This window comes from Pygoscelis adeliae, unplaced genomic scaffold (genome assembly GCF_000699105.1).
Source record: "Pygoscelis adeliae isolate BGI_AS28 unplaced genomic scaffold, ASM69910v1 Scaffold222, whole genome shotgun sequence".
Taxonomy (NCBI): Eukaryota; Metazoa; Chordata; class Aves; order Sphenisciformes; family Spheniscidae; genus Pygoscelis; species Pygoscelis adeliae.
Window position 1 is genome coordinate 5,289,975 of NW_008824309.1, and position 15,621 is coordinate 5,305,595.

The 15,621-nt window shown below is 39.5% G+C and overlaps 1 protein-coding gene across 1 annotated transcript in view; it reads left to right on the forward strand.

Annotated features, from left to right (window-relative positions):
* Window positions 1–15,621, forward strand: part of KIF5C (kinesin family member 5C) — a 63,847-nt gene that overhangs the window by 10,945 nt on the left and 37,281 nt on the right. Inside the window, exons 3-10 of the mRNA XM_009319024.1 lie at window positions 1,541–1,614; window positions 6,096–6,200; window positions 8,227–8,275; window positions 9,105–9,160; window positions 10,081–10,168; window positions 12,211–12,335; window positions 14,180–14,284; window positions 14,627–14,775. Of these exons, the coding sequence (XP_009317299.1) occupies window positions 1,541–1,614; window positions 6,096–6,200; window positions 8,227–8,275; window positions 9,105–9,160; window positions 10,081–10,168; window positions 12,211–12,335; window positions 14,180–14,284; window positions 14,627–14,775 (751 nt within the window). The remainder of the gene's footprint in view (window positions 1–1,540; window positions 1,615–6,095; window positions 6,201–8,226; window positions 8,276–9,104; window positions 9,161–10,080; window positions 10,169–12,210; window positions 12,336–14,179; window positions 14,285–14,626; window positions 14,776–15,621) is intronic.

The window sequence follows — 15,621 nt, forward strand, 5'->3', positions numbered from 1 at the left end:
GACAGGCCAAGGGGGAATGGCTTGAAACTAAAGGGGGGTAGATTTAGACCAGATATAAGGAAGAAATTGTTTACGTTGAGGGTGGTGAACCACTGGCCCAGGTTGCCCAGAGAGGTGGTGGGTGCCCCATCCCTGGAACCATTCCAGGTCAGGCTGGACGGGGCTCTGAGCGACCTGATGTAGTTGAAGATGTCCCTGCCCAGGGCAGGGGGGTTGGACTAGATGACCGTTAGAGGTCCCTTCCAGCCCAAACTACTCTATGATTCTATATATTTATTTTTTTTCTCCTGGTAGCCTCTATTTGTATAGATATAGAGGGTGGGAAATGTAACCAATATTTCAGAAGCAGAGAAAACCAACTCTAAAAGCAGGAGATGTGTTTGGAAGTGGCCGTGGACAGGAAACTTCATGCCCTGCCAGATGGCAGCTGGGCTTTGGTAGCTGCTCTCAGTCCCCTTTGCAGGCTGCAAGAGTTGAGCTTTCCTTTTGCTTTTATTTATCGCCGTTGACTCCCCCCTGGCTTTGCTGCTCTATATCTGTCTGGTGTTTCTGCTCTGGAGGCCCGTGGCAGAGCTCCAGTACTGAGTACGATGCTGCTGGCCCCCGGCAAGAGGCATCGTCGGGCACGGTGGCGAGGGGAAGGTGGGTGTCCCTAAGCAGAGCACGCTGGCCAGCATCCTTCTTGCTGCCCTCGGGGGCTCGGGGGGGTCTTTCGGAGGAGGCTGATGGGAGCAGCACGGGGTTATCACCACTGGTTTTTAGACTGAAGGTTTCCTTCATTCTGTATTAGCATCTCTAATAAGTATTACTCTTTTTTACATGAAAGCTGCATAAATAGGTGTCCCTACTTAAGACTTTAAATTCACTCGCCTGGAGCAAGTCCAACCCAGTAATCCTTTCAGCGGCAATGAATGGACGTGGGACTGTGTGTAAGAACCAGCTGGTTTACAACCCTCCCAGATTTCTGAAAGCTACTATAGACATTAACCACTGCAAAGTTGAAAATTGATATTTTTATATCTTAATGCAATATAAAATTATTCTGTCTGCCTTGAGAGAAGTATATTTTCAATAAAGCAAATTCCTGTGCGTCTGACTTTCTTCTTGCTTTGCTCTCCTGCTTTGCAGACAAGCTTGGAAATTAATGAGGCCATGAGCTGTTGAAGGTGTTATAGTAATAGAAATATACAGTATGAGTTTGTTTAATTTTCTCTATGGTGCATGATGGTTTAAAATGCAGGCAATTAAGTTTTCTCTTTCCCATGTTACACAGGTATATTTGATAATATCTAGTGTCCAGAGATATTTTTTTTTTCCCCAGCAAAGTGAGATGTCAAAAATTCTGCAATTTTCTAATTTAGATTTTATTATGATTTCTTTTGGCGTAAAGGTAGCTAGTTATGTCATATTTTTCCCATTCTTTATTGCACAAACTATTTTCTAATTGAGTTTCAGCATTGTAGAAGACTTATGAAATGCTGATAATCCAGCTTTAAGATGTCAATATGAGTTTTAATAGTTTTTCTTCTTCTTCTTGCAGATGTTCTTGAAGGCTACAATGGCACAATCTTTGCTTATGGACAGACATCATCAGGAAAAACACATACTATGGAGGTACAGTGGCAAAATTAAATCAGTTTGGTAGCACCAGTAGATTTATGTGTACCAATTACCTTAACAAGCCAGCTATCTGGAGCACTCAGCTGTGAGTGACATATAAAAAGAGATCTGGGTATGTTTAGCTTCTACTGCCTTTTAAGCTGTAGTATTTCTTGCGATGTGGAGTTTTCTTCGAGAGATGTCTACAGATATCTAGCTAAACTAACAAATAGTGAGTGGAAAATACCTAGTTTCTCTGTATTTGTCATAACAGTTTATTTTAAGGGATTTGAATGAGATTTGTTAATCCACAAATGAAAACAGTAATAAGGGTCTGCAGAGTGCCCTTGCATACAGGATTATGAAAATTCGTGCCTTGGTTATTGGTTTTCTCATGGGCACCCCCCTTCTGGGAATACCCCTCTCGCGCGCTGCAGCACAGATGGATGAATCTGAGAATTGTTGCTTTGGAGGAGAAGAATACCAAACTGTACCAAATTCCAGTGGCTGAAGTCCTGAGTCTGTTCTTATTTCTGCTACATGAAGTGTGACAGTGTAGTTTTCTTCCTGTGTTTTTGTTTTTTTTAACTGTTCGGTTAGAAGACATTTAGATATTTTAGTCTCTTGCTAAAAAAGGAGGATCACTCGAGTGTTTAATCCTCGCATAGGATTGTTCCATCACAACGCTGTACAAGCTGGGTGTGTGTGTGTCTTGGAGCACTTCAATTCAACTGTGAACTTCAAACAGGAGCTCGACAGCAAAGTTTTGCTAAATGAAAGGAAAAAATGAGCTTTCATTTGTTTAACAGCATCAGATGGTTTTGCTACACGATAAACACAGGTGACCTAACTAACCAGAAGGTTAGAGGAGAAAGCAAGCAATACTCCCTCGAGCCAACAGGCCCCGGTGAGATTGCTGTTCGATTGCCACAGTTGCTCCTTTCCTGGAGGATGCAATAACCGATGCCTCACATCTAATTAAGTCTGTCCTTGCGAGGATGGGGGAAATCACTCGCTCAGCCCTCACAGATGGCACAATGGCTGAGTAATCCACCAGCTCTGAATGTAATTAAATCAAAATGTCTGCGGGGCTTGAGCTGGTGCTTCCACATGGCATAGGAAAAGATCTCTTAAAGCCAATTTATATTCAGAATTACAAGCTGCGATAAAGAAAATGACTGTAGAAAAACGGCTGTTTTACTTCTTTAATAAAGAAAAAGCTATCATTTTAGAGTGGAATCAAATCTATATTCAGCTTTAATCCCCCTTTTAACCTAACATCCTCTTGTAAAGTTGCTAAAGTATGTTGTGGAAGAAAAAAATAGTCTGAAGTTGAAGAAATAGTAAATCCTCTTGGTAAAGCTGTTATGGAGGATTTTCTGTGAAATGTGAAATGCTTCATAGTGTTAGCGTTAAGCTAACACTTAAACAGGACACGGTAGTATAATATAGCCGGGATATGCTTTCTGACATACTTAGGTCTTTCTGCTGTGCTGGATGAAACATTTGCCAACCTGTATAGCCGGATATAACCAAAACCTTCTTAAAAATTACATATTTTTGCCCATAAGAGTATGTTGGTGGGCTTTGACCTTATAATAGCGTTTTCAATAGTGGGTCCCTATAGATTGTAGTTATTATGTCAACATCCTGAAATAAAACAGCACTGTCTCAAATGTTACACTTCACTAGCGCCTGCCTGCCTGCTGTGTTTAAATGTGGAAATTAATGCTCTTATTAAAATGAGAGGCTTTAACGAGCAGAGAACTCTGTCCTGGTGATTTGGGGGAGTTTACTAACTGCAATGTCAGCATGGCAGCAGCGGCACGTTTCTCCAAACTCTTTCTGAGGTTACAGCTAAATCCATGTGAGGGGTTGTTTTTCGGTTTTTGGATGGGGTTTTTTGTTGTTGTTTTTTTAATTGTATTCCAGCTTTCCAGTGAATAGCCTACCTTTACCTTTCTCTTCCCTTCCAGTTTAGGGTCTCCATAAATTATAGTGGGACTTGCTTCAATCATCTCTTGTTTTAATAAAAATCCATTGATAAAGTGAAAGTGGTTTGTGGTTTTTTTTTTCAATACATCACAGAGTGCTGGTGTTACAGCGTTTTAAAGATCTTAACTCTTTCTTTGCAAAGCAGTGAATGTGATCTTGCTTCACTGAAGTTTCTTACTGACTTAGTGAGAAAGCCCAAGAAGTTGTAGATTCAGTTACATGCACACTTAATCACGTTTTACAGATTGCTTTCTCTTCTGAGCTAGAGAAAGCTATGTAAAGGGAAGCATAATTATTACAGGGCATGTTGAGGCTAGGAGAATGTTTAATTGAATACTTTTATAAGTTGTCATTTAACCCAGAGCCCAAGCAGTTATTGGAGGAAAGGTTTACCTAGTGCAGGGATCCCAAAGCGGTTGCACCTCTGTGCAGACAGAAGTCTCTGCAACAAAACTTTGAATTCAAACGTCTTTGGCTGAGCTAACAACCCAGCTCGATCAGAGCTACTGTAGAAGAGGGGGCACTGCATAGCTCTAGCATTTCTCACTCTGTAGCTGCCTTTGCCTCTGCTGCCTTAGGAATCGTGCGTCTTGCAGCGCTATATAGCGTAGACATACCTTTGGTTGCATTCATGTGCGCTGAAGAAATACCAGCAAATCTCTGTTTATTCTAGTTGAGGAAAAACTCCTTTCCCCTCTTTGGGAAAACTCCCTCCGTGCAGTAATACAAGGTAGTCAGCTGGTTTCAGTGGGCTTTTCAGGGACTTCTTCAGGGAGAAGGGGTGGACAATTGTATTGCGGTGTCTGCTCAGTAACGGCGCTGTGTGATGGATTGAGTGCTGTGCTGGCAAGCTAAGACAAAGTGTTGGGGTTTGCTTGAAGGATGTGTTTGTGCATACAAGTTTTCCCCTCCATCAGAGATTTAGTTTTTTAATCGCCCTCTTTTTCATTCTCATAGTCTGAAATAAAATGGTGTATCATATGACAAGGACTTTTTAGTTTTTGAGAAGCTTAATAGGGTGTTAGATATGGTATAGCATTTAACCGCTTCCACTGCAAAAAGTAATATTATTTTTATAATATAAATAAAATATTCATGCTTTAGATACAGCTGAGTGCTGCTTTATAGAGAAGGCAGTCAGCAATGTAACTGACTTATCTATATTCTCCCCGGCTTTTTTTCCCCAGGATGTGTAATTCAAGGGCAGAAACCTAGTAACTGCTTTAAATACCAGCTTTGAGATAGAGAGGGAGAGATTGTGTCAGTTCTTCATGTTAAATTCCCTTCATCCTAGGTTGATGCTTAGAAGTTGACTGTCATTTCACCAGCTTTAGCGTAAAGGAAGCGATGTCTAGAAAGACTATATCTGAGTATACTAATAAAGGCTGGGAAACTTGGAAAACAGGTCAATGTGACCCACTAGTCATTCACAAACATGCATAATATTGAGAAACACATGTACGTGTGTATGATTTTCTTCCTATTTTGCTAAAAAAATGTTGGTATTTAATAATTGTTAGCAATTACAGATCTAATCTGACTTGCCGTGACTTGGAGTTGTATGGTTACCCACTATATTAAACAAAATAAAAATTTCCCTACCACTGCTTGGAGTAAGATGCTTTGTTGTGCTGACATGGACAGTGATACTTGGACAAAGATACATTCAAAAGGTGTATTAGAGTTTCTAGATGCTATGTTCTGATGGAGTCTTATGACTACTGACTTATTACATATTTAAGCAGTTTCATAAAACATTCGGAAATTATAATACAGTGTACGCTGTAGTCAGAAAAGGTTTTTATTTTGAGTTTATATTTCTGTTCAGTTTTCAAGTGGTGTTAGCTTTCCTGCACGTGTCTGGCTTTTTCAAAAAGAGCAATGCAACTAAAAGGAGCCATGCAGCCAGGGAAATTGTTGGGTTTAGTTAATACTCAGTTCTTGAAAGACTAGAGGAGGGTAGTTGTGCAAATTAACGTGGAGAACAGTAGTGTTTGTAAGGCACAGTTCGCTGGCAATAGGCCCAGCAAGCTCAAATCGGAATATATTGCTCTTAAGTCCCAAATCCCCGCAACCCAGATTTCCCTTTAGCTTTCTAGCGTAGTGGTGAAAGAGAAACAAAATGCTCTAATACTTCATGTTTCTGACATGTTTCCAAATACCGGATTTGACTGGGAGAACCAGGCTGTAATTTGTACATTTCTTTGTGTTTATTTGTCTATCTTTGGCCGGAGAGTGACAGTGTAAATAGCGGCAGGACAGCACGCTTGGCAAATGGCAGGAGCTGACACACCAAATAGATGCTCCGTCGGGTGAAAAGTGTTAACATGTCGAGTCGTTCTGCCACCTTTTCTGTGCACTTACATCAAGCAAATCCCCCCCCCAGAGCAGCAGCCGCCGTCATAGGGGCCCACTGGAGGAAGGTGTGTTTGGACAAGCCTTTCTCCTCTCTTGTGCCTGAGCAAGGCTTTCCAAGTTACGGTTTGGTTTTGTGTCCGCAGGGGAAGCTGCACGACCCTCAGCTCATGGGAATCATTCCGAGAATTGCACATGACATCTTTGATCACATCTATTCCATGGATGAAAACCTGGAGTTTCATATAAAGGTAGATGTGGAATGACATGTTACGTAATGGGTCGGGTGGAAGAAGGTTGAGCTGGATGGGAAACCTGCATTCGTGCTGTAACACTGTGCTGCAGAATTTTTCCGTTCTCCCTTTTATAACTCAAAAAACCATTGGTTACTGAGGATGTTTACTAGAAATAATCCAATACAGTTCCTAGCCTTTGATGGAAATTTTTTTTGAGTGTGTTTTCAGCTCAGGTTTGCTAGTCCGTTGGTTGCCTTGTCTCTCACCACAGCTGATAGACTAGCCGACGTGGTAAGAAAACACTTATTTCACTGCAGCTTCTCCAAAGACTGTACCCCAGCCCCACTAGTTATGACCATAAATACTGTGGATCTGCGTGACGTTTGAGAGAATACTGACATGTTGTTCCTATCTCAATGACATAAACAGTCCTCCATAATATGTGGGTTTGAAATGGAGGAAAGGCGGCTTTGGGCAATTTACGGAAGGATGTTTAGAAGTAATTTTTAATCTCACAATCTTACATATGGGTTCCTTAAGATGGTGGACTAAGTCTTGATTTGAACAGCTGATATGTTTTCCCTGTCCTTATTGTGATCCCAAACATACAATCTCAAATTATTTGAGTGACCTTTAATTCCTACTGTTCATCCGGTCTCCTGGGGAGCTCTCAGCCATGGGGGCATCAGTTCACCTGGCAGAGTTGGGGTCAGGGTACAGCTTTCTTCTAACTGGACATCGGTAAAATTACCCTATGGATTGCAGGAAAAATGGGTACTCCTCCGTGTGATCCCTCCCCCAAAACACACAAAATATACCTAGGCAGCTTCAGTGAAGTTAAGTAGCTGGGCACAGGCTGAGTGTGAAAACACCGTCCCTTCTCCTGCTGTGACCAGGTGATGCTCTCCAAGAATGGAGCTCTCCTTCTCTGTCCCTCTTGTGCCTAAAAGTTGGAGATGAGTGACTTCTTAGTGCTGCTTGTATTAAAGCCCTTGAAGCACTTCTGGGAGTATATATATGTATTTTTTTTCCCCTGATAATCTAGCAGAGAACCTCTGAACCAGTTACTGATCTGCTGGAAGGACTGGGTCATTTTGTATTGAGAGCCTTCTTAGCAGGGCCTCTTTGTGGGTGTGCTCATGAAGTACAGACAGAAGAAGCAGACACACAAAGTACAAATAAACCATCTAAATATTTTCATACATATACTTTAATATTTTAATAATATTTTAATTGTAAAATATCGAGCCTCTTAAGAAGAGACGCCTCTGAATTTTCATAGAAATGGCTTCCATAGGAGTGACACTGCTTTCTTTTCATCATCTGTAAAGCTGTCCTGTGGCTATTGCTATTCTACGTGACAGCACTTGGATACCAACTGACGGGGACCCCCTTGTACAGGACATGGTAAATCCCTGTCCCGGCAGAAGATTATCACTTTATAAATCATGTTCCGCCAGCACTGAATTGTTTCAGCGGTTTCCTATCATAGTTCACGTTTATGAATATCTTAACAGAAAAGCTGCCATTTTCGGTTTCCTCTTTGGGACTTGTTTCAGGACAGAACTTTTACATATGCTTCATTTAAAAGTTGAATTTCATTTATATTGCTTAAGCTTATGTAACTTGTATGTTAAACCACTGAACGTGCTGTGTGCTTTTGTGCTGGTGAATATCAATATGCTTCTTAGAGTTGTCAAAATTTACCCTCCTTGTGATGCAGCTGTACCGATATGATACTAACTGAATTGATTCGATTCTGTTCAATATTTTTGTGTTGATGATAAAGATAAAGATAAGATTTGTCTGAAGGTTTTTTGCACACTTTCCTGATGAATCACCGGTAAATGGAGGAAGATCAATGACGTGTAAATCATTCAAAATACAAATACTTTCACATGAAAGATGTGATTCAAAGAACGTGGGAGGTAGATTTTATTTTTAGTTTGGTGCTTTTTATTTTGACAGATATGGAATATAGGTACAGAGATTTTTAAATCGCCAATGTTTAAGTCTGTAATGTTTATGATTACTTAATTAGGTTTCCTACTTTGAGATATATTTGGACAAAATACGGGACCTACTCGATGGTAAGTTCTGCATTTCTTACGTGACTGAGGGTTGTTGGGCTTGGTACGGTGCTTTGAATCAATGCTTAAGGGGAAACAGTTACTTTCTTTGAGAGTGATTTAAATTTACGCTGTATGACTGGGTTTGTGAAAGAGAATTTTGCAGTTTAAGTCGTCTGATCTCTGACTCTCATGTAGCACTGCAGAGGTAGGTGCATAGCTTGATTATAAATCAATGAGTACAGAGAATTTTACAGGCTTCAAGGCATGTCTGAGCCTCGTTGGCAATGTGTATTCTTAAAGTAAAACTCTTTTTTGTTAAATTTAGAATGCATTTGGTTCAACGTATTCCTTGCTTTGCTTCTGTTAGGTAGAGTTTGTTGGGAGTTATCCGTCTCTCTTACAATTTGTGTGTCCGTATAGGCATGCTGTATGTTGATGAACGTGTGAGTTGTGTGTGTTGAATCAGTCTGAAGACAGAGAAATGTATGCTAATGGTAACGCCAGGAACGGGTATCCCAGCTTTTTTGAATTCCACTGTGGTGTTCTGTTTCTTTTGAAATTTTTGCTGCTTTGGCAAAATCCAGCTTGGTCTGTGTTTATTTTATTAATCCAAGCAATAAACAAAAGCTCTCGTGCGGTAAAGTTAACTTTAAAGAAACAGGTACAAGATTGACAGAACAAGAAACAAGTTTTACGTAACGGAAATATTGGTAGTTAATAAGGAGTGGGAAGTGACTGCAGTCCTCATTTGCAAATTTAATACATTCACGGTATTTGTCTGTCATGCCTATAGTTGACACATTGATACCTGTGAAATATTCCTAATGATCTCCATCTCTTTTTCTAGTATCAAAGACAAACCTCGCTGTACATGAAGATAAAAACAGAGTCCCATATGTTAAGGTACAAAGAAAATTTGATGCTCATTTTTTCATTCTTTCTCACATATGCATTTATTTACATATTTCCATTTGTATCCCAGTGCGTTTGCTTGACATGATTCAACTCACGTACAGAGTCTTGAATGGTCAAGTAGTATTGGTCCCTGAATTTAAACAGTTTTCTGAAATATTAATGGGCTTGGATCATGTTTGCTTTATTTTCCTGTCTCTAAACATTCACATTTTGTTAGTATGGTGTTAAATTATAAGTATTCATATTCCCATTTCATGTCAGATATGAAAGAGAACATCTTGAAGAATTTTGTTCTTTAACGTTTTGTTGTATAGATGCTGTAATCTTGTGATATTTTAGAACAGGTTTGCTGGGTTAAGAATTTGTTTTATGACTTCCTGGGCCCTCCCTTAAATGTAATATACTTGTTATGAACATATGTGAACCTTAATAATGTACATATAATATTGGTCTGTTTATTCTTATCCTGGGGAGGGCAAAAAAAAAATTGGATAAAATAATGCCTTCGGTAATACTGCATTACGGCAAAGAACAAGGACTATGCATCTTGTCTTGTAGTTTGAGAGAGAAAAACTAATTTGGGTATGTAATCTAACGCAAATTAGTAATAGGAATATATGCTGTATCATGCCATGTGTTCTAAGTCTAGAAGCTCTCTTCTGCTGTATGTTTGGATTTGACCGAGTCTTAAATCTCGTGAAAGAAAATTATCTCTCAAGTTATCCTGTGGACGACTCCTGAAAGTCACACAACGGCGTGTTTTGGCCCATTGCCTCCCTAATGATCACGTTGGATGTTGATGGCTCTTCTAATTCTTTTGTTCGTCAGTGCTAAATGTTCTTCCTGATGGCATTTGGAGTACTAGGACACTTCCTAAACTCTTCTGTTTTCAACTTGCGCATTTCTAGGGTTGTACAGAAAGATTTGTATCTAGTCCTGAAGAAGTTTTGGATGTCATTGATGAAGGGAAAGCTAACCGTCATGTAGCCGTTACAAGTAAGTATTCTGTGGAAGCTTTCCTGGCTACGCCGTGTGGGTGGTTGTAGCTTCCTAGTGGTGTATTGATTCTTCATGTTCACAAAGTGCTTTCAGTTACTTACGTGAACAGTGCAATGATGCACATATTATAACGCTCTAGAATTAATAGAGCCGGGCTTTTTTTACCGCTTCACTGCATACAGAAACACTTATTGGCTTTCGGCTTTGAGAACTCCTGAATGGCAATTATATAGTATCGTTAGATAAAAAGACTACGTATTGTTACACATAGTATAGATATTTTGAAATTATGTATAACTGAAATTATGTACATATATTCTTCTTTGTGCTACAAGTCAAGAACGCGGAGCAATTCACTGGTGAAATAGAGGCAAAGACTGCAGAGCAGTTACCAGATTCTGCCTGTTTCTCTCTTGCAAGTTACCCCAGTGAAGCAGCGACTTGGACTGAGTTTCAATGATGGCAAAGCAAACACACCTTCCTGAATTAAAAAACGTGATAATCACTTCAGCCTGTGCCAAATGTGTTGATGTTATGTTGAATGCAGCCTGCTAGCATTACAGTGATAAAAAGGGCAGGTATCTTTGCCCTGTTTCCCAATTTAGACTGTAAGATGTCTTTGATCCAAGCAGTGAGCTTGGCAGAACCTCAGCTTGTAACTCAAGTTTTCATGGTGGGGTGTTGTTTGGTTTGGGTTTGTTTGTTTGGGGTTTTTTTTGTTGTTGTAATTTTATTTTATTTTATTTTTTTGACGATGCACTTGAGTAACTTCTTTCCCTTCCATGTCTCTCTACCTTCTTGCTTTGGTAAATACTGTATTGCTTTAGCTTTCCCATGCCTTTCTCATCATACTAATAGAAATGTATTCTCTTTCTGAGTAACGTTTCCTCCCGTTGTTTCTGCTATTCTCTTTAACAAAAAATACCCAAGTACACCTTTTGCTGTGATACTGCTTGTTGCATTTGGTGCACACAGAAAAGTTCTGACAAAAGTTGACAGAGAATGAATTTTACGTACACTGAAATGGCAAGGAGCGGATTTGGAAGTGTTATTGAAAAAAATGAGTTTGGAGATGGAGGAGAAAAAGGGAGTTCAGATAAATATGAACACTGCTGTGAATGTGAATGGGGAGAGGTGGTAGTGGATTTTAAAGTAACAGAGAAAATAGAGAAAACAGATGAGAAAGTGGTTTACTGATTCTTAATGTTTTCTTTTTGTGACTTTATGAAGCTTCAAGCATGACATGGTTACAATCAAACTTAGAATAAGTGGAAGCTGGAAGTGTAACTGCCTGTGTTTTACCTGCTGTCCGGGTGAAGGAGGATTTTAATTACATAAGCAATAAAAATCACTCTGAAATTTTAAATAGTGTGTTTTGATGAAAGCTTTTGCTAAATTGTTGGGAGATCTCCTCACACAATTGCATGGAGACCTGCCCAGCTTCTTTTTATTGCCATTATTATTACTTCTTTTTAAATTCTCTTGCTCAGCTCAAAATTATTCCTCTGTCCAGGATGCTGAACATAGATCCTCATTGTAGTTCTATGTCTAAATACTGTCTGTTATATCACAGCAGTTTTTTGTGTGAGCTGTCTATACTCATGAAGAAGCATGAAAGGACAGAACCTTTATTTCTTACTGTATTTGTGTAATGTTATTTTATTATTCTTATGCTGTGATTTTTTTTTTTTTGTTATTTTTTACTATTTAAGGTCAAATTTTATTGCTTCAGGGGAGAAAAAAACTTTCAAAAAAGGAAGAAAGAAAGGAGAAGAAGCTTTTTTTTTCCCCAGGCTGTCATTTATCATGAATCTGGTTAATTTGGTCATGTTGGGAGAAAGGAGGAGCTCATTCTGGAATCTATGAGCTTTATTTGCAGCTCTTGGCGTAGACCCTGCTGTCAGTACCGTAGTCTGGGCTCTCCAGTGAATGGACTCATCCTTTTGAATTTGCTAGCCATAGGCTAGCTCTAACGAAATATAATTTCTTGTCAGGTTTTAAAGTCATTTTAAACAAAACTTTTCAAATGTGATTTGCAGATATGAATGAACACAGCTCTAGGAGCCACAGTATCTTCCTCATTAATATTAAGCAAGAGAATGTGGAAACTGAGAAGAAACTGAGTGGAAAGCTTTACCTGGTAGACTTGGCTGGAAGCGAGAAGGTAATCTTTCCTTTTTCCTAAATGGCTGAATTATCCTAGTGGGATTACTAAACTGATCGTGTGAACGTGTGTCAGTGCAAACTAAGCTAGGTATAGTTACCGAAGTTTTACAGAAGCCTTATCTCATGTTAGCATTATTATGGCAATCGTTTTCTTTTTTTTTTTAATGTGGGGTGGGGAAAGGAACAGATCAGAACCGTTTATTGGTATGAAATGCAAAACCCAAAACTCTGCAGTGTATCTTCATTTATAATGAAGTGAATTGAACCAGTGTATTTTTATGTAGCTTCACATTTAGTTATGGGTATTTGAATAAAGTAATATAATTTTTACGTAATTTGTCGTATTAGACTGCTGTCTTAATTTGCTTCTATTCAGACACGTCCTAAATCTAGGTTTTCTGTAATTATTTCACATATTAGATCAATGAAATAACATCAGTTAATGCAGTTATACAGCTGAAATCTACTTGAAGCTCCCTGAATGACTGTCTTCATTGTAGTGACTATTTCTGCTTTCCAATATAGAAAAATACGAACCAGAAAAGAACTTGTATCTGTTTATCAAAAGAGTAATGGTCTAGAACAGTACTGCAGTGGAAAAAAAGTTGTTTCTCGGTTCTAATTCTAATGTCTTCTGTAGTGTTCAAAATTGCTTCACTGTAAATTAAAGAAATGAATTTAAAACCCCGTCATTTTGCAACGCTATGGATCCTTTATTCAAGCTGGATCCTTGGTAACTACTCTGCATGTCGAAATAATTAAATAATTACTCATGATGAAGCAATGTCTCTCATTGTGGTCATAGATTTCCATTTCTTTCTGAAAACAAGAAGTAAAATGAAAGATTTTGTTTGATAGGCTGAGCAGCTCTCAGAATGCTCATTGGGACACACTAGTTGATAACCCATCATTACAATGCAGAAGCCATCCATCAGAGTAATTAATCATGTTAATTTCTCTTATTGCATATAATAGTAAATGTTAAATTAAAAACTCTTAGTGGTGTTTAGAAAATGAGTGCCTAGTCAGGCTCTACTCTCCTCTGAAAACTACACTTCTGTGGTTCATTATCTTCATTTGGACATTGTACAGAAAACCTGAAATAAGGGTTTCCTTGGTAGATTGTCATCTTAAAAGATACAACTATGTTTCCTTTTATGTGGCATTCATTTTTAGAGGAAATTACAGATACTGTAGCTTCAAGTGTAGAGAAAAATATATAGCTTTATCCTACATTTCTGTTCCACCCCCACCCCCCCACTCCCACCTCCCCACCCCCCCAAAAAAAAAAGAGAGAAAAGACTATAAAACTGTGTCACTGTCTAAAGGAGTGCTGGTCCCAGGCCACCAAGCTTCTTGACTGGGCCGCTTTGGGATCCAGCCTGTGGGCCAGCGAGCCTTGCATGAGTGAGCTTGTGCCTTTTCTGCCCCGATATTCTTGGTCCGTGCAAGCAAAATACAAAGCCAAGGTACTCGTTTGGTGACATATGCTGTGCCACTGCGTGTGCCTTGAGAATGTACCCCTGTGGTCTTCCCTATCTGTATGGACAGTCTGGTCTTGGAAGTGGTCCCCAGGTGTCCTCAGGAGAGCACGGACTTACCAGCTTTTCCCTTAACAAAGTAAGAGTGAGCTTGCTCTTACAGTGGAAGAAAGGCAGAAGTATTGCAGGCTTCCACTAACAAAAAAGTGCACATAAAATTCCCCTCCTTCATGCCGAGGATAAGCTTGCTTTGTTTTCCTTCCAAGAGCATCTTTAACTGTTGCACTGTCTGCATTGTAGCTGTATTTGTACAGGCGCTTGCTGATAGCTGAGCCTGACTGTTGCCTGCTCTCTTTGGTAGGTCAGCAAAACTGGAGCGGAGGGCGCTGTTCTTGATGAAGCTAAAAATATCAATAAGTCTTTGTCTGCTTTAGGCAATGTGATATCTGCCTTGGCAGAAGGAACTGTAAGTAATCTTGTTTTGTGTTGTTGAAGAATGGCTTTCTATTTACCCGTTTCTTCGCCATGCACATAAAAAAATAAGCTAACGTTTCAATTCAGAAAGAAGAAAATACTAGCTTTCCAACCACAAACCAGTGACACTTTTGCTATTCTACTAAAGATAAGAAACTAATTCTGAGTGATTTCACTTGAGTGGTTATCCAATCTTAGCACAATCAAAACAATTACTCTTCAGGATTGTATGCTTCAAATCTATTAAACCTGTCATTGTTGGCTCATGTTCTCTCTCATTACAATATCATTATTTAAAAAATTGTTCTTGTCTCTTACTTATTATTTTGATTAGAAAACCCACGTTCCATACCGAGACAGCAAAATGACCCGAATACTTCAGGATTCCTTGGGTGGGAACTGCAGAACCACCATCGTGATATGCTGTTCTCCTTCTGTGTTCAATGAAGCAGAAACAAAGTCGACCCTGATGTTCGGACAGCGGTGAGTCCTACTTGGCGTTAGGCTGGATGTTAGCCAGCCGTGCCGAGGGGAGCGAGATGAGTAGGCATTTTAAAATAGGGAGGTTATGGTTTCTGGAGTTGTGCAAAAATAGTACTGGAGAACTTGAGAAAACTGTCTCTTTATTTCCTATGGTACCAGACAAATGTTAATGTTGGCCAGCAGCTGCACTACTTAGAAGCTCTGGTAATTTTTTCCTGCAGGAAGTACAAAGCGTTTTAGTAGATCTTTGAAATTTTATGGGGAAGATAATGGTATTGGGCAGTTTTCTGTTGGCTAGCTCAGTGGAAAATCTTTGGTTTTGCTTTATCTGGTACTGCTCTTGATGCTTTTAAGATGTGTCTTCTCCTTGAATGGCATCTCAGGGATTATCGTTAGGGTTGCAAAAAATATTTTTTTAACCGTTAAGAAAAATGAAGAGTGTGGACGCAGTGTAACGTTCACAGCTTCGGTAGATTACCATGACAGCTCACAGACATTCTCATGTGATTGAAGGATCTTAACAATTTAGGAACGAGTCCTCAGAAACAAGCAAGGATAAAATAAATGTGGAAGTGTTCAGAGAGAAAATTTCTTTTCCATATGTGTTCGTTGCCAATAGTCATATGAAACACATTTGGAAAGTTTGCAAAAATAGGTCAGGCTCATTACGTAATTACTAGAGAACAAGTCTTATGGGGAGCGGCTGAGGGAACTGGGGTTGTTTAGCCTAGAGAAAAGGAGGCTGAGGGGAGACCTCATCGCTCTCTACAACTACCTGAAAGGAGGCTGTAGCGAGGTGGGGGTCGGTCTCTTCTCCCAAGTAACTGGTGAAAGGACGAGAGGAAA